Source organism: Vombatus ursinus, unplaced genomic scaffold (genome assembly GCF_900497805.2).
Source record: "Vombatus ursinus unplaced genomic scaffold, bare-nosed wombat genome assembly UNPS02014959.1, whole genome shotgun sequence".
Lineage (NCBI taxonomy): Eukaryota > Metazoa > Chordata > Mammalia > Diprotodontia > Vombatidae > Vombatus > Vombatus ursinus.
In genome coordinates, this window is record NW_020954737.1 from 3,609,246 (window position 1) to 3,621,707 (window position 12,462).

General features: G+C 41.8%; 1 protein-coding gene across 1 annotated transcript in view; it reads left to right on the forward strand.

The window, feature by feature from the left end:
* Window positions 1-6,533: 6,533 nt before the first annotated feature.
* PDIA5 (protein disulfide isomerase family A member 5) overlaps window positions 6,534-12,462 on the forward strand; it is a 172,357-nt gene continuing 166,428 nt past the window's right edge. The window contains exon 1 of the mRNA XM_027845336.1: window positions 6,534-6,618. Within this exon, the coding sequence (XP_027701137.1) occupies window positions 6,565-6,618 (54 nt within the window). The 5' untranslated portion in view covers window positions 6,534-6,564. The remainder of the gene's footprint in view (window positions 6,619-12,462) is intronic.

Genomic DNA, 12,462 nt, shown 5'->3' on the forward strand with positions numbered 1-12,462 from the left:
GATTCAGAAAGCTGCTACCTAATCATAGCAGCAAAAAAGCTAAGAATTGGAAAGGATGTTAAAAATCATTGAATTTGACAAATTTTACAAATAAGGAAACTGAGACTGACAGAGACTAAGTGAATTTGTTAGGGTCAAAAGGTTAGTTAAAGCTAGGACTTGAATTCTGGTCTCCTAACTCTCCGTACAATGTTCCTTCTATTATAACATACTGCCCCTTTATAAAAATTCTACAAAATGGACATGAATGTACTGTATTGAACAAGTTATTATAACAGTGCACACAATGTACTATAAGGTATATTTACATCACATAAAAATTACATCTCTGCTGTGAATTGATCCAGCCATTCTGAAAAGCAATTTGGAATTATACTAAGAAAATGACTAAATTGGCCATACCCTTTCACTCAGAGATATTATTTGTATGCATATACTCCAAGAAGGGCAAAAACACAAAGGTCCCATATGTAGCAAAATATTCCTAGTATCTCTTTTTGTGATAGCAAAGAACTAGAAATGAAATTCATCTCCATTGAGGAACAGCTAAACAAAGTGTGATATGGTAATGTAACTGAATTTCCCTAACCCATAAGAAACAATATGAAGAATTCAGAGAAACACAGGAAAACTTATAAGAACTGATACAAAATGATGTAAGCAGAAACAGGAAAACAAGAAATATGACAATGTAAAAGTAAAGAACAAGAAAAATAAAACCTAATATTGTAAAATTATAATGACCAAGTCTGTCCTCTCCAAAAGAGATAAGAAAATGTAGTTCTCTCCTTTCTTTGTAGAGGTGAAGGACAATGGTTGAGGAACATTGCATATATTGTCAGACTTGGCTGATGTGTCCATTAGTTTTGGTGAACTTTTTTTTCTTCTCTTTTCTTCTTTTTTGTTGTAAGGAATAATTTGCTGGGTAGGAGAGCAAAGAGGGATATATTTAGAAGTAAAGTAATATAAAAACAGAAGACATTCATAAATATATATGTATATACATATATATATATATTTTAAAACTGCTCCATTGTGCCACAAATTGGACTTATCTAAAACTATTGTCCCAGCCATGATAAATCTTTCATTAATATCATCCTCAGAGACTTCAATATTCATGCTGATGTTACTTCCAATATGATGACCTTCATTCTAATGAGCTTTTTCTCCACTCCATTTCTTCTACCCACAAACACTCTGGGCTTAATTAATATTCATAACTCCTTCACTCATAAGAACTGAGATGCTCCTCTTTGAATACAACCTTTCCTCTTATTACTACTGAACTAAAGAATCACACAGTTGGGAGGAACTTCAGAGGTCACACTTGACTAAGAATTCCCTCTACCACATACCTTAATAAGTTACTGTCCAGGGCTTAAAGTCCCACAGTGAGAGAGAACCACTACCTTCCCTTTCTGCTTTTCCCTTCCCTTGCAATCTGGCTTCTTCACTTGACACTTGATTGAAATTGCTCGAATGAAGATCCTCAGTGATTACCTAGCCCCCTTTATAAATTGTTAGGAAGTTTGCTTCACATCAAACCTGTTGTTCATCCTTGGTTCTCAAACCTAAATCTGCTTCTCTTTAACTACTATTCATGGATTCTAGCTCTATTCTCTGTGGATAAGCAGAACAAATCTCATTCCTCTTTATACATCATCCCCTTTAAGTACTTGAAGACAATTGGATGTCCTCAATCTTCTCTGCAGTCTACAAACTATAGGCCAGTGCCCTAAGCATTTTCTCTGGCTGTCTCCGGTACCTGGAGTGATCTCTCTGCTCATCTCCATCTACTGACCTTCCTGACTTCCTTTAGGCCCTAACTAAAATGCCACCTTTTACAGGAATGCTTCCCCAGCCCCTCTCAATTCTAATCTCTTCTCTCTATCAATTATTTCTGTTTATCCTGTACGTAGCTTCTTTGCATGTATTTGTTTGCACGTTGTCTCCCCCATTAAATTGTAAACTCCTGGAGGGCAGACTGTGTTTTGCCTCTTTTTGTATCCCCAGAGCTCAGCACAGAACTTGGTACCTGATAGGCTCTTAATAAATGTTAATTGATTCCTTCAGATATAAAATTCTCTCACTATCTTCTTTATCTAGGGCTTTAGGTTTTTATTAACAATTTCTGTTTTGTCCAGTTCAAAAGTCATTTTCCTTGGCATAGAAAACTGAAGCAAAAAAGGGGTGAAATAATCATGTCTTCTCTCCCTTTTTTGTTATTATTGTCACATCTATCCTGATAGCAATTCTATCCCTTCTTTGCTTCCCCTTTAGCTCAAAAAAGTTCTTTACCATTCATTTCTCTTTTACATTTTTAATTCATTTTAAACTTAAATACAAAATGAGAAAAGAAAAAAAAACATTTCCATGTACACAGCAGAACATGAGAAAACTCAATATAAAACAATAAATTTCCATTTCATGAAAACCTATGTAATAAATCTTAGGCATTGTTTTCAAAGCAACCCAGCTTTTCTGTGCTTCCTTCTAGGTTTTCTTTTGTTCTCTGCTGTGTACTTTTTATTTTATTTTATTTTATTTTTTTTCTCCCTCCCTCTAGCATTCATTTCTAGACTGGGCTTATTCTGAGCTTTATTGTTCCTGACGCTCTCATGGAGTCATTCTATATTCTGTGCCTTTGCCATCATCATTATCATCTCCTCCTCTTTCTCCTTTTTTTGTTCTTCTCTTTCCCTATCTTGCCCAGTTTGAAAGTGGGGCAGTCACTTATGGACCTGATCTCACTGCTGATTGTCATGAAAACTTTGACCTCTTCTTTCTCTGACCTGAGCTTGTTCATCCCTCCTCAGGCAGCTTGGTATACGCCTCCCTCTTCACTGGCAGGGGCTTACTATATTGGTTCGGGACTTAGTTGGGATACTCAGTTGGCATACTCAGTTGGCTTTAGCAGCTCAGAATTTCTGAGCTCAGGTGATCTACTAGCCTCATCACTCCAGTAGCATGGATTACAGGAAAGTGCCACCATGCCCAGCTGCTTCCTTCTTCAGTATATACCTTTTAAAAAAATAATTTGTTTGATAAATCTCTGTAGTCCTTGAGACAACTAACCTTTTTTTTCATCAATGGAATTTATTTCTGTTCCCATCTTCAGAATTACATTCTTGAAAGCACCCTCTCTCTATCGAGATGATTCCCCCTTTATAATTTTAGGCCATAGTATGTTACTTTTCTTTTTTTCTAAGCCCTTTGAAATACACACTTTCAAAATCTAGGATGCACATAAAATTATATTCAACTTTCCCCTCTTTATTACAAATCTAATATGAAATGGTCTCTTCCCTTAAAGGTTTCTATAGTTTCTATATCTGTAACCTATTCCTCTTTGTTGGTGAGAATCACCAAAACAGTACCCCTTATCACTCCACCTTTTGAAGAATAGATTTATCATCAAGGCAAACCAATATATTACATGTATATATGTGTGTATGTATGTATGTATGTATGTATGCATGTATGTATACACACACACATATATTTAGCTGCTTTGTTTCTGGCACAGAAAGATGAACTCCAGAAGATGTCTAGATAATTGACATTCTTCTATTATCATTATATTATTCCTCCAAGTCAAGTTTGTAAGTTTTCTACATGCCATATTTATTTCCTCCCTCTGTCCAGGTTGTCTATAAAATAATTTCATGGCAATATCCCTTCAATTTCTCTCTTGTTCATCTTTCCCTAAACATAATGCTACTCTACCCCCTCCTCCCTTTTATCTATTCTATCCCTTTTACATAAAGATGTGCAAATTGATATTCCAGTACAGAGCTCTACCCCACTAGTCTCAGTGATAGTTACTAGGTCAAATTCACCTCCTTATGTTAGGACCTCTTGTTCACTTTGCCTATTTGCCCATTTTTCATATATCTATATATAAATCTGTGGTCACAGATTTTATTCTTGGTTCCTTTCTAAGATTTTTGTGTCTTACAAACTACTAGGCATCTTTATTGGTTATACAAAGTCAGTTTTCTCTCTCTCCCTCCATTTTCATTTTAAAATCTCAGATTTCCTAGACATCAGACAAATAAGTATTTTACCTGCCCTTGTTAGGAGTATTCTGTCCCTGACCAAGAGCTAATCATTCTTAGTTTTTAAGCCTCATACATTAATCTTAATCCAGTTTTCAGATATTATTTTCTCAATCTCAGACAACAACATTGTTAACACTTCCTAAAGATATCTTTCTTTTTGGAAGCCCATGATTTCAGAGATACTAATGATTTAAAAACAACACACCTGTGTCCCTAATAGGACCTTTAGTTTCTTGCTCAGGATTTCATAATCTATAACAAGAGAACCTGCTTTTCACTCCCATGGACACCTCCATTCCTCTCACTTTTCCAGTTTTCCCAGTTCACCAATACTCTTCTGAATTCACTTGCTTTCCTCCTTAGCCTGCATCTTGTAGTCAATGTTTTCAAAAGTGTTCTTCCTAACATGGTAGAATCTTTTATTTCCTTGTTACTCAGTTTTAATGCCATCTCCTCCTCAAGCTATGGTCCTTCCCTCCCTCCTTTCTACCATTGCCAAACTTTTTGTAAGAACACTCTATACCATTGCTTTTGTTTATTCTCTATCTACTCGATCTCCCATCCCTTGCAATCTGGCTTCTTCACTTGACACTTGATTGAATTTGCTCTAATGAAGATCCTCAGTGATTACCTAATTGCCAAAATCAAGCCCCCCCCCCTCCCCCACCCCCCACCCACAACCCCCCCCCCCCCCCCCCCCCCCCCCCCGCTGTCCCCTGCTCCCATGCACACTCTGACTTTTCTGATAGTTCAAATGCCACCTCTTCCATGAAGTAAAATCTGATTGTCACCCCTTACTTTGTAGGTAAAATAAAACAAGTACACAAATACTGTAATATATGATAATACTATGCTATACAATAAAAATACTGTTATATATTATAACTATAGTGCAAGGTAGGATGTTATGGGTAACAAAAGAGATACAAAGTCCAGTGGAAGTTCAGATAAGGAACAGTTATGGGTTCAAATCCTGGATCTGCCACTCACTAGCTCTGTGATCTGGAGCAAGTTCTTTAAATTTTCTAGGTCTCAATTTCTTTATCTTTAAAATGAAAAGACTGGATACATTACCTCAGAAGTATGATCTTGTCCACCTATGAATTCCTAAGGAAGGGTGGGGTAAGGTGTAGGGTGGGGGCTCGGGAGTAAAGACAGGGTGACAGGAATCTTTCTTTGGAAAGGAGTGGTGTAGGGGAAACACCAGGACCTGAATTCCTGAACAATTTGCCCAATAACCTAGCATCCTGGGCATATCCTTACAGGTAGAGGCACAGCTCAGTGCTGCTGTCCTCTTCAGGGCAGGTGATCGGTCTCTCTTTTAATGTGCTGGGTGAACTAGAATCATGGACTATTATAGCTGGAAGGAACCTTAAAGAGAGTGCCGTAATATCATCCTTCCTGGATTTTTCAGGACAGTCTGTTTTGAGAAAAAGAATGAGACTTAAGAATGAGACTTTACAAAAAGAGTATTTCATATCACATCAGGCATCCAGGTTTTGAATTAAAAAAAAAATGCCACTGGTACTTAGTTGTGCCTTTCATTTTGCAGACTTAGAGAACTGAAAGGATATTGGATCTGGAGTTTGGATATTGACTCTGCCTCTAAGAACTTAGTCGTTAGACCTGGGGGCAAGTCACTTGGGCTAGGTATCACAGGCGACTGAGCACAGGATCTGAAGTCAAAAAGACGTGACTTCAAATCCTGCCTCTGACACTTGCAAGTCACTTAACGTCTTCGAGACTCAATTTCCTCAACTGTAAAATGGAGATAATTATAGCACCTAGGCTCACAGAGTTATTCTGAGGATTAAATGAGAACATATGTAAGGTGCTTTAGCCACGTATATGCTAGTGATGATGATGATGATGACGATGATTATAGATTTCAGCCTCTTGGTCTGTGAAAATTGGAGGGTCTGGACTTTTCCTTCCAGCTCTGAGCTCTAGATTACTAAGTCACAGAGGGATAAAGGCACTGTCAGTAGTTGCCCGGTAAGGCAGGTCCCTAACCAGAGGTTAAGGCAGTGAGCACTGCAGAAGAAACTCTGGTCCTGCCCAACCCCAGGGATGCACGACCATCTCTCCCAGAACAACACTCCCTCTCGGAACCCCAGAGCCAGCTAGGGGAGTAGGTAAGTGGACACCCGGGACTTCCACGTTAGAAGCCTCTCAACCTACCCACGCAAGTTCAAGGCTCTGGACTGCCCTTGACTTGGCAGCCCGGTAGTCCTTGGCTGGGATCTATCCCATCTCTTCGCCCCCGCCTTCAGAAACTACAATCCCCAGCATGCACGTCTCCCCTTCCCCCTTCCCACGCCTCCGATCGCCTTGGCCGGAGCAGTGCGCATGCTTCTCCAGACGTGGCACCGGGAACTTCGAGGGAGCTGGGGGCGGGGCCCAGGGCAGCGGCCGCGGCCGTTGGAGGAGCGGGAGCCGGAGCCGGGGCCGGGGCCGGGCCGGGCGGGCACCTGGCAGGCTGGCGGAGCAGGCGGCGGCGATGGGTCGGGCCGGCCGTGGGTGTTGCTCCGGGCTGCTGCTGCTGGCGATGCTGGTGAGGCCGGGCAGGGGCCGGGCCGGGGAGGGAGGCAGGCGCGCTGCGGGCTGTGCCAGGGGCGCAGGGCATGACTGACGGAGAGCGGGAGGTGAGCTGCGCGGGCCGCCCGGGGGCTGGCTGTGCACGCCCGGGAGCGCCGCGCGGGCTGCGCTGGGTGCAAGTATGAGAGAGGAGGCTGGGGACCCCCTGCCCCTTTACGCCCTCCCTGTGCCTAGGTTCTGCGTCTTGCACCTGTGCATGTGTGCACCGGGGAGAAGGGGAACTCCGGGAGTGGGGGCTGGGGGGCGGCGGCGGTCAATATCAGGCAGCCTAATTTCTGGTCACTCATGATGCTTGGTTTATGTTTGAGATTTCTTGCTTCATGTGACCGCGCTGCCCCCTTCCCCCCATGCCCAGACCCGTGCACCCACGGGCCAGGCCCCTTGGAGGCTACGGCAGCCCCTTTCTGGAGGTCTGGTCATGGGCTGCAAAGCTGGACTCTTGGTTAACCCCAGCGTGAGTTAGGAGGTCGTGTTGTGTAATGGGGGAGGAGCCCCTCCCACATATAGCCTAGGGGTGTGACACTCCCACCTCCGTACTCTCTTCGAAAGAGCATCCCGGGGACACACCTCAGAGGACCATGGAGTGCCAGAATGGATTGAGGACTGGGACGTAATGGCATGAGGTGGCCTCTTCCCCTTCCTGCAGCCTCACTCCCCCTTGGCCTCCTCCCAAGAGCTGCCTTCAAGGCTAGAGGATGAATAAAATTCTGATCTTTTATGTTTTAGGTGGAGGGTAACTGTTTAGTCTTGGATAGGGAATGACAAAGTTAAGGTGTCTCTAGTCTAGAGCTCTTCCATTTCCCCAATTATGCCCCCATCCTTCCAACATAAGTTCTGTGAATTGACCCTCTGTTTCCAAGTGGCTTAAAGATGACTGTGAAGGGAAGGGGGACTGGGGAAGAAACTTAATTCAAGAGATATTAAATACCTACTATTTGTAAGGCACTGTGCTAAGCTCTGAGGATACAGAATGAAATGTCCATGCTCCTAAGGAACTTATATTCTTTTTAGGGGAGATATTGTACATACAAAAATAAGTAAATACAAGGTATGGAGGAATGGAGCAAATATAAGATTAAACAAAGTGCTCTAGGAAATTTTGAGGAGGAAAAGGAGAGTACTAATAACTGGAGAGATCAAGGATAGCTTCACAGAGAAGGTGGTACTTGTGGGATTTCATTTCATGGGAGGGTATAGCTTGTATGATTGTAGGAAGGTGTGATGTGGCATATCTAAGGTTACTTCCTGGATTTAGTTTTGTTGTTCTTTTCTGGGGGTGAGAAGTGAAAGAAAGCCTGTCCTGGCTTACTTGCCTTTCTAAATTTACGTGGGTGCTGGCTCTAGAAAGCACCTGCTTACTTACAGTATGTTACTGGAAAGACAGGGATTGTGCAGATAATGTATTCAGTGTGAACTTTTACTTCAGTTTAGGTCTCCTGTAGGGTTTAGAAATACTGGAATTACTCACTAGGGATTGGGAGGAAATCAATGACCTACCAGTGGATGGAAGGGATGAGGAATGATTGTTCCTGCCAAGACCTCCATCCTTCCTGAGGGAAGGAACAGATTTCCTCTCTTGCCTTCAACAATCTGACAGCAAAGTCTTTTCTAAATCATCTTGCTTAGGGACTAATGGGGACTGTAAGCATACACATAGGCAGGTAGTTTTTGTTGTTGTTATTGTTCCTTTCGGATGATCATTTCCCACTTTCCTAGTGCATTTGAGAATTGGAACTTTGAGGTCCATGCTGTCATAAGAAATCAGTTACTGAAAAGCCTTTTGGTGGAGTTCATCTTAATCTATCAACCACCCCTCCCTAACTTTAAAAATGGCAACAATAACAAAAGTTAAAATTATAAGTGAATTTCTGTGGTTAGTGTTTTTCATGAGAAAGAAAAAGATTTAGAACTCTGGGAGATGCATTTTGTGTGTGTGTGTGTGTGTGTGTGTGTGTGTGTGTGTGTGTGTGTGAGAGATACTCATATATATTATCCCTAAAGATAAAGAAGGATAAAGAAGAAGCATTCCTTGAAAGTAGATTTCCATCCCCCCCTTCCCCCACAAGCATGACTTAAGAGAAGGGGAACAAGCAGACAATGAAAGTGAAGGTTGGTGTGTTTTTCTTTTCTTAGAAAACTGGGATGGGCCACTGTACATTTATATACCATGTATATCTGTTAAGGTCCTCAGGGATTCTAGGGAGAAGGTTGGGTTCCTTTATTTCTTTCAACCAATATTTTTTGAGCATAGCATTGTGTTAGATTCTGTGAGGGATACATAAAAATATGATTCGTGATTCCTCCTATCTCAGGGAGACAAGATTATACACAAAGTTAAACACCTCTTTAAGAGGACAATGCAAGAGATGTCATAAGGCATTATAGGAAGACTGACTTAAAAATGTTTGACTTGAATGAATATGAACAGTTACCTTATCTGGTAGCATGAACTTGCCCTCCCTCCTCTGTGTCCCATTTCTGGGAATGTTTCTTCCTCTTAAACACTCCTAGCTGTTTATTTCTGCCACTCTATTTCCCTTAGGTATCCTACTCTATGTATCGACCTCCAGTCTCTCAAGCTAGAGCCCAGCTTGTTCTGGTCCAGTTCTTTCTCTAGCTCTTAACAAGTGGTGTAATGAAAAGTATGCAGGATTTGGAGTCAGTGGACCTGGGTTGGAATCACTTAACCTCTCCAAGCCTCTAGTTTCTTCATATATAAAATGAGGGATTTGGTCTAGATAACCTCTGAGATTTTTTCCATTTCTAGATCTCATCAGTCCTTTTCTTCTTTCCCTGTCCCTTTCCCCTTCCTGTCCTCTTCCTTCTCTCTAGCTAACTTCTTTTTACAGTCCCTTTTTCCTCTGAATTCAGAGATGCCCTGCCATTGAACCGTTTGTTTCCTTTCCTTCTATCTCCACCCTACTAACTGAACTGTTCCCACTTCCCTTTCCTCTCTCCCCAGCTGACTTGTTTGTGCAGTCCTTCACTTTTCACACCAACCCTCCCACCTCTCTGCACCACTTCTCCCTCTCCCCCACTTCCTCCCCTTTCTTAGCAGGAAGAATCTACATTCCTCAGCTTCTTCCATTATCTTCCCTTATCCTGCCTGTCCAAGCCTCTGTCCCAGAAGTCTTCCCCCCAGGGGAGCAGTATACTGGCTTGAAGCTAGGAAAGTTCCTTTTCCCACTGCCTGGCATGTGTCCTGCTTTGGGTAGGGGGGTGGGAGTGGGGGTGGAGAATGGATTTAATCCTGGTATAAGGTGGAACCCCTGTCCATTTCCCCAAACAGACATTTTTTTTTAATGATTTGGCAACACTGTAAGTTAAATTAGGCTTTTGAGGCTGAATCAGAAACTGACCACTTAATATTTTTGTTTCAATGGGAACACATGTTCAAGTTCTAAACATCTGACTGAAAAACAAACCTTTGGAACACGGCCCACTTTATAAGTAGGTTGGAAATGGCCTATGGATGATTTAGCCCCAGTTATATGGGATCATGGATTTAGATGGAGAAAGAACCTTGGAGGTCATTCATTCTGATCCCTTCATTGGGAAGGGTTAAGTGGCTTGCCCAAGGTTACACAGATATTAAGTGAGAGTGTCTAGATTTGAGCCCAGGTACTCTGTCCATTGTACCCCATTGGAAATGTATTCAGGCACCTAGGTTCTACTCTGGACCCTCTCATTTACTACTTGGGCAATGATCCCTCTGAAGCATTACAGACAAGTACTTTGAATTCAGTGGAAGGAGTGATTGTTATGGGCTAAATGTTCTGGGAAGGCTTTTTCTTGAACTAGAACTAGGCCTTGATAGGTAGGGTTTGGTCAGATAGATACAGGGGGAAGAGTGTGCTATGGAAGGCAAATGATAAAAGTATATGAGCGAAGGAACACAGGGAGGAAAAGGAATGAGCGTCATTTGCAAGGAGGGAAAATGAATAGATCAGTATGGCTGGAGTAGAGATTCTTTTGTGGAATATGGGACATACAGGGTCATAGATTTAAAGGTGGAAGAGACTATCTGACCTTCTCATTGTACAGAGTTAGAAATTGAGGCCCAGAGTGATTTTCCCAAGGTCACATTGTGTCAGAGTTAAAATTTGAACTCAGATCCTTTGACTCTTAAGTCCAGAATCCTTTCTACATTTCCATGTTACCTCTTCTCTTGCTTCCCTTATTATTCAGGAGTTTATTTCACAAGTCCCTTCTTTATCATCTTTCTCCCTTTGCTAACTTGTCTTTTGACCATTCTCTATTTATATAAAGTGTAGAAATAACAACAGATAATTATTTTAATAAAAGATTTGTGGAAAGGAGTGTGAAATTAATAGCCAAAATCATTTTACGTAGGTCAAGTCCTGCTATTAAATTAGAAGTATGCAGGTTCTTCCATAATCATACTCTTTCTGGTTAAGGGCCGTTTGTGGAGGACGTTGAATGGTGAACTAAAGATTTTAAGTTTTTTTTTCTTTAGCAATGAGAATCTATTGAAGAAATGATGTGAAGAAAGCAGTGCTTTAATATTAATATGGCACTGGTATGCTGGAGAGGTGAATGAAATGAATAAGAGAAATCTGAACAATTTAGGAAGCTTTTGCAATAGTTAAAGCTTTAAGTTATAATGGGGGCAGTGAGAATAGAAAGGAGAGAGGGATGTGGGAATGTCATAAAGGGAGACACAGTAGAACTTAATGAATGCTAGTTGGGGAAAGAGGGGAGTCACATAGGAGTCTGAAGTTTGGATGACTAAGAAAGCAATGCTACCATTGACAGTCAGTCAGGAGAGGGGATTAACTGATGCTTTGGTTGTGAGTCACCCAGGTGCACAGGGAGCCTGATGCTAGCTAGGGAAAGAATTTTAATGTAGTTCAGAGATGCTTAATCATTTTCCTTGAATTTTAGAATATCTGGCTACATTTTACACTCTCCTGACTAGTCTCTGTTCCCCTCTGTAGGAGACTGCCCAAACTATTTTGACTATGACATTTATTGCCGTACTTATTACTAGGTGAAATATTTCTGCTCTTGAGAGGGAGAGAGAGCAGAAAGTGAGAGTGAGTCTGATTGCAGCCTTGGAAGTGGATCTTTGTCATCCTGAATATGGTCTGACCCTCACCCCAGCAAGTAAGCAGTACTTACTGGTGCCTCTTTTATTCTTGGCCAAGGAGTGAGGTATGTGTGTGTGAAATGAGCCCTAGTATTGGAGATTTTGCATCCCAGCCCCTAGGCCTCTGTACTTGGATCTTGAATCAGTACTCCAAATAATCCTGTATCTTGAAGTCAGCATGGCATAGTGGATCACCAGCATCAGAACTGGCAGATTCAAGTCATGCTTCAGACATGAGCATTGTGGCCTTAGCCAAGTCACTTAACCTTTCTGTATGCTAGTTTCATCATCTCTAAAATGATGGGTTGGACTTGATGGCTTCTCAGCCCCCTTCCAGCTTTAAATCTGTTATCCTAGGGTTCTTACCCACTCATATGAAGATATCTATAAAAAGACATTATCTATAAATGCCAGCTGTTACTATTACTGAGTCTTTATGTTAATGGGACTATCACACCTATAGTAGACCCACCCTTGCCATTGGCTTCCTATTGCTTACCAGGTCATATTCAAGGTCTCATGAATTACCTTCAAGGGCAGTCTGCAATCTTCAACCAGCCCACCTTCCCTGCACTTCATGATGCAGCCAAATTGGAGTACTCTGGCTAGCTCCCAGATCCCCTTCCCCTCCAGCACATACTTTGTTCCTTGGTGCCTATGTTCCCTTTGCCTAGAATTCCTTCCCTTTCT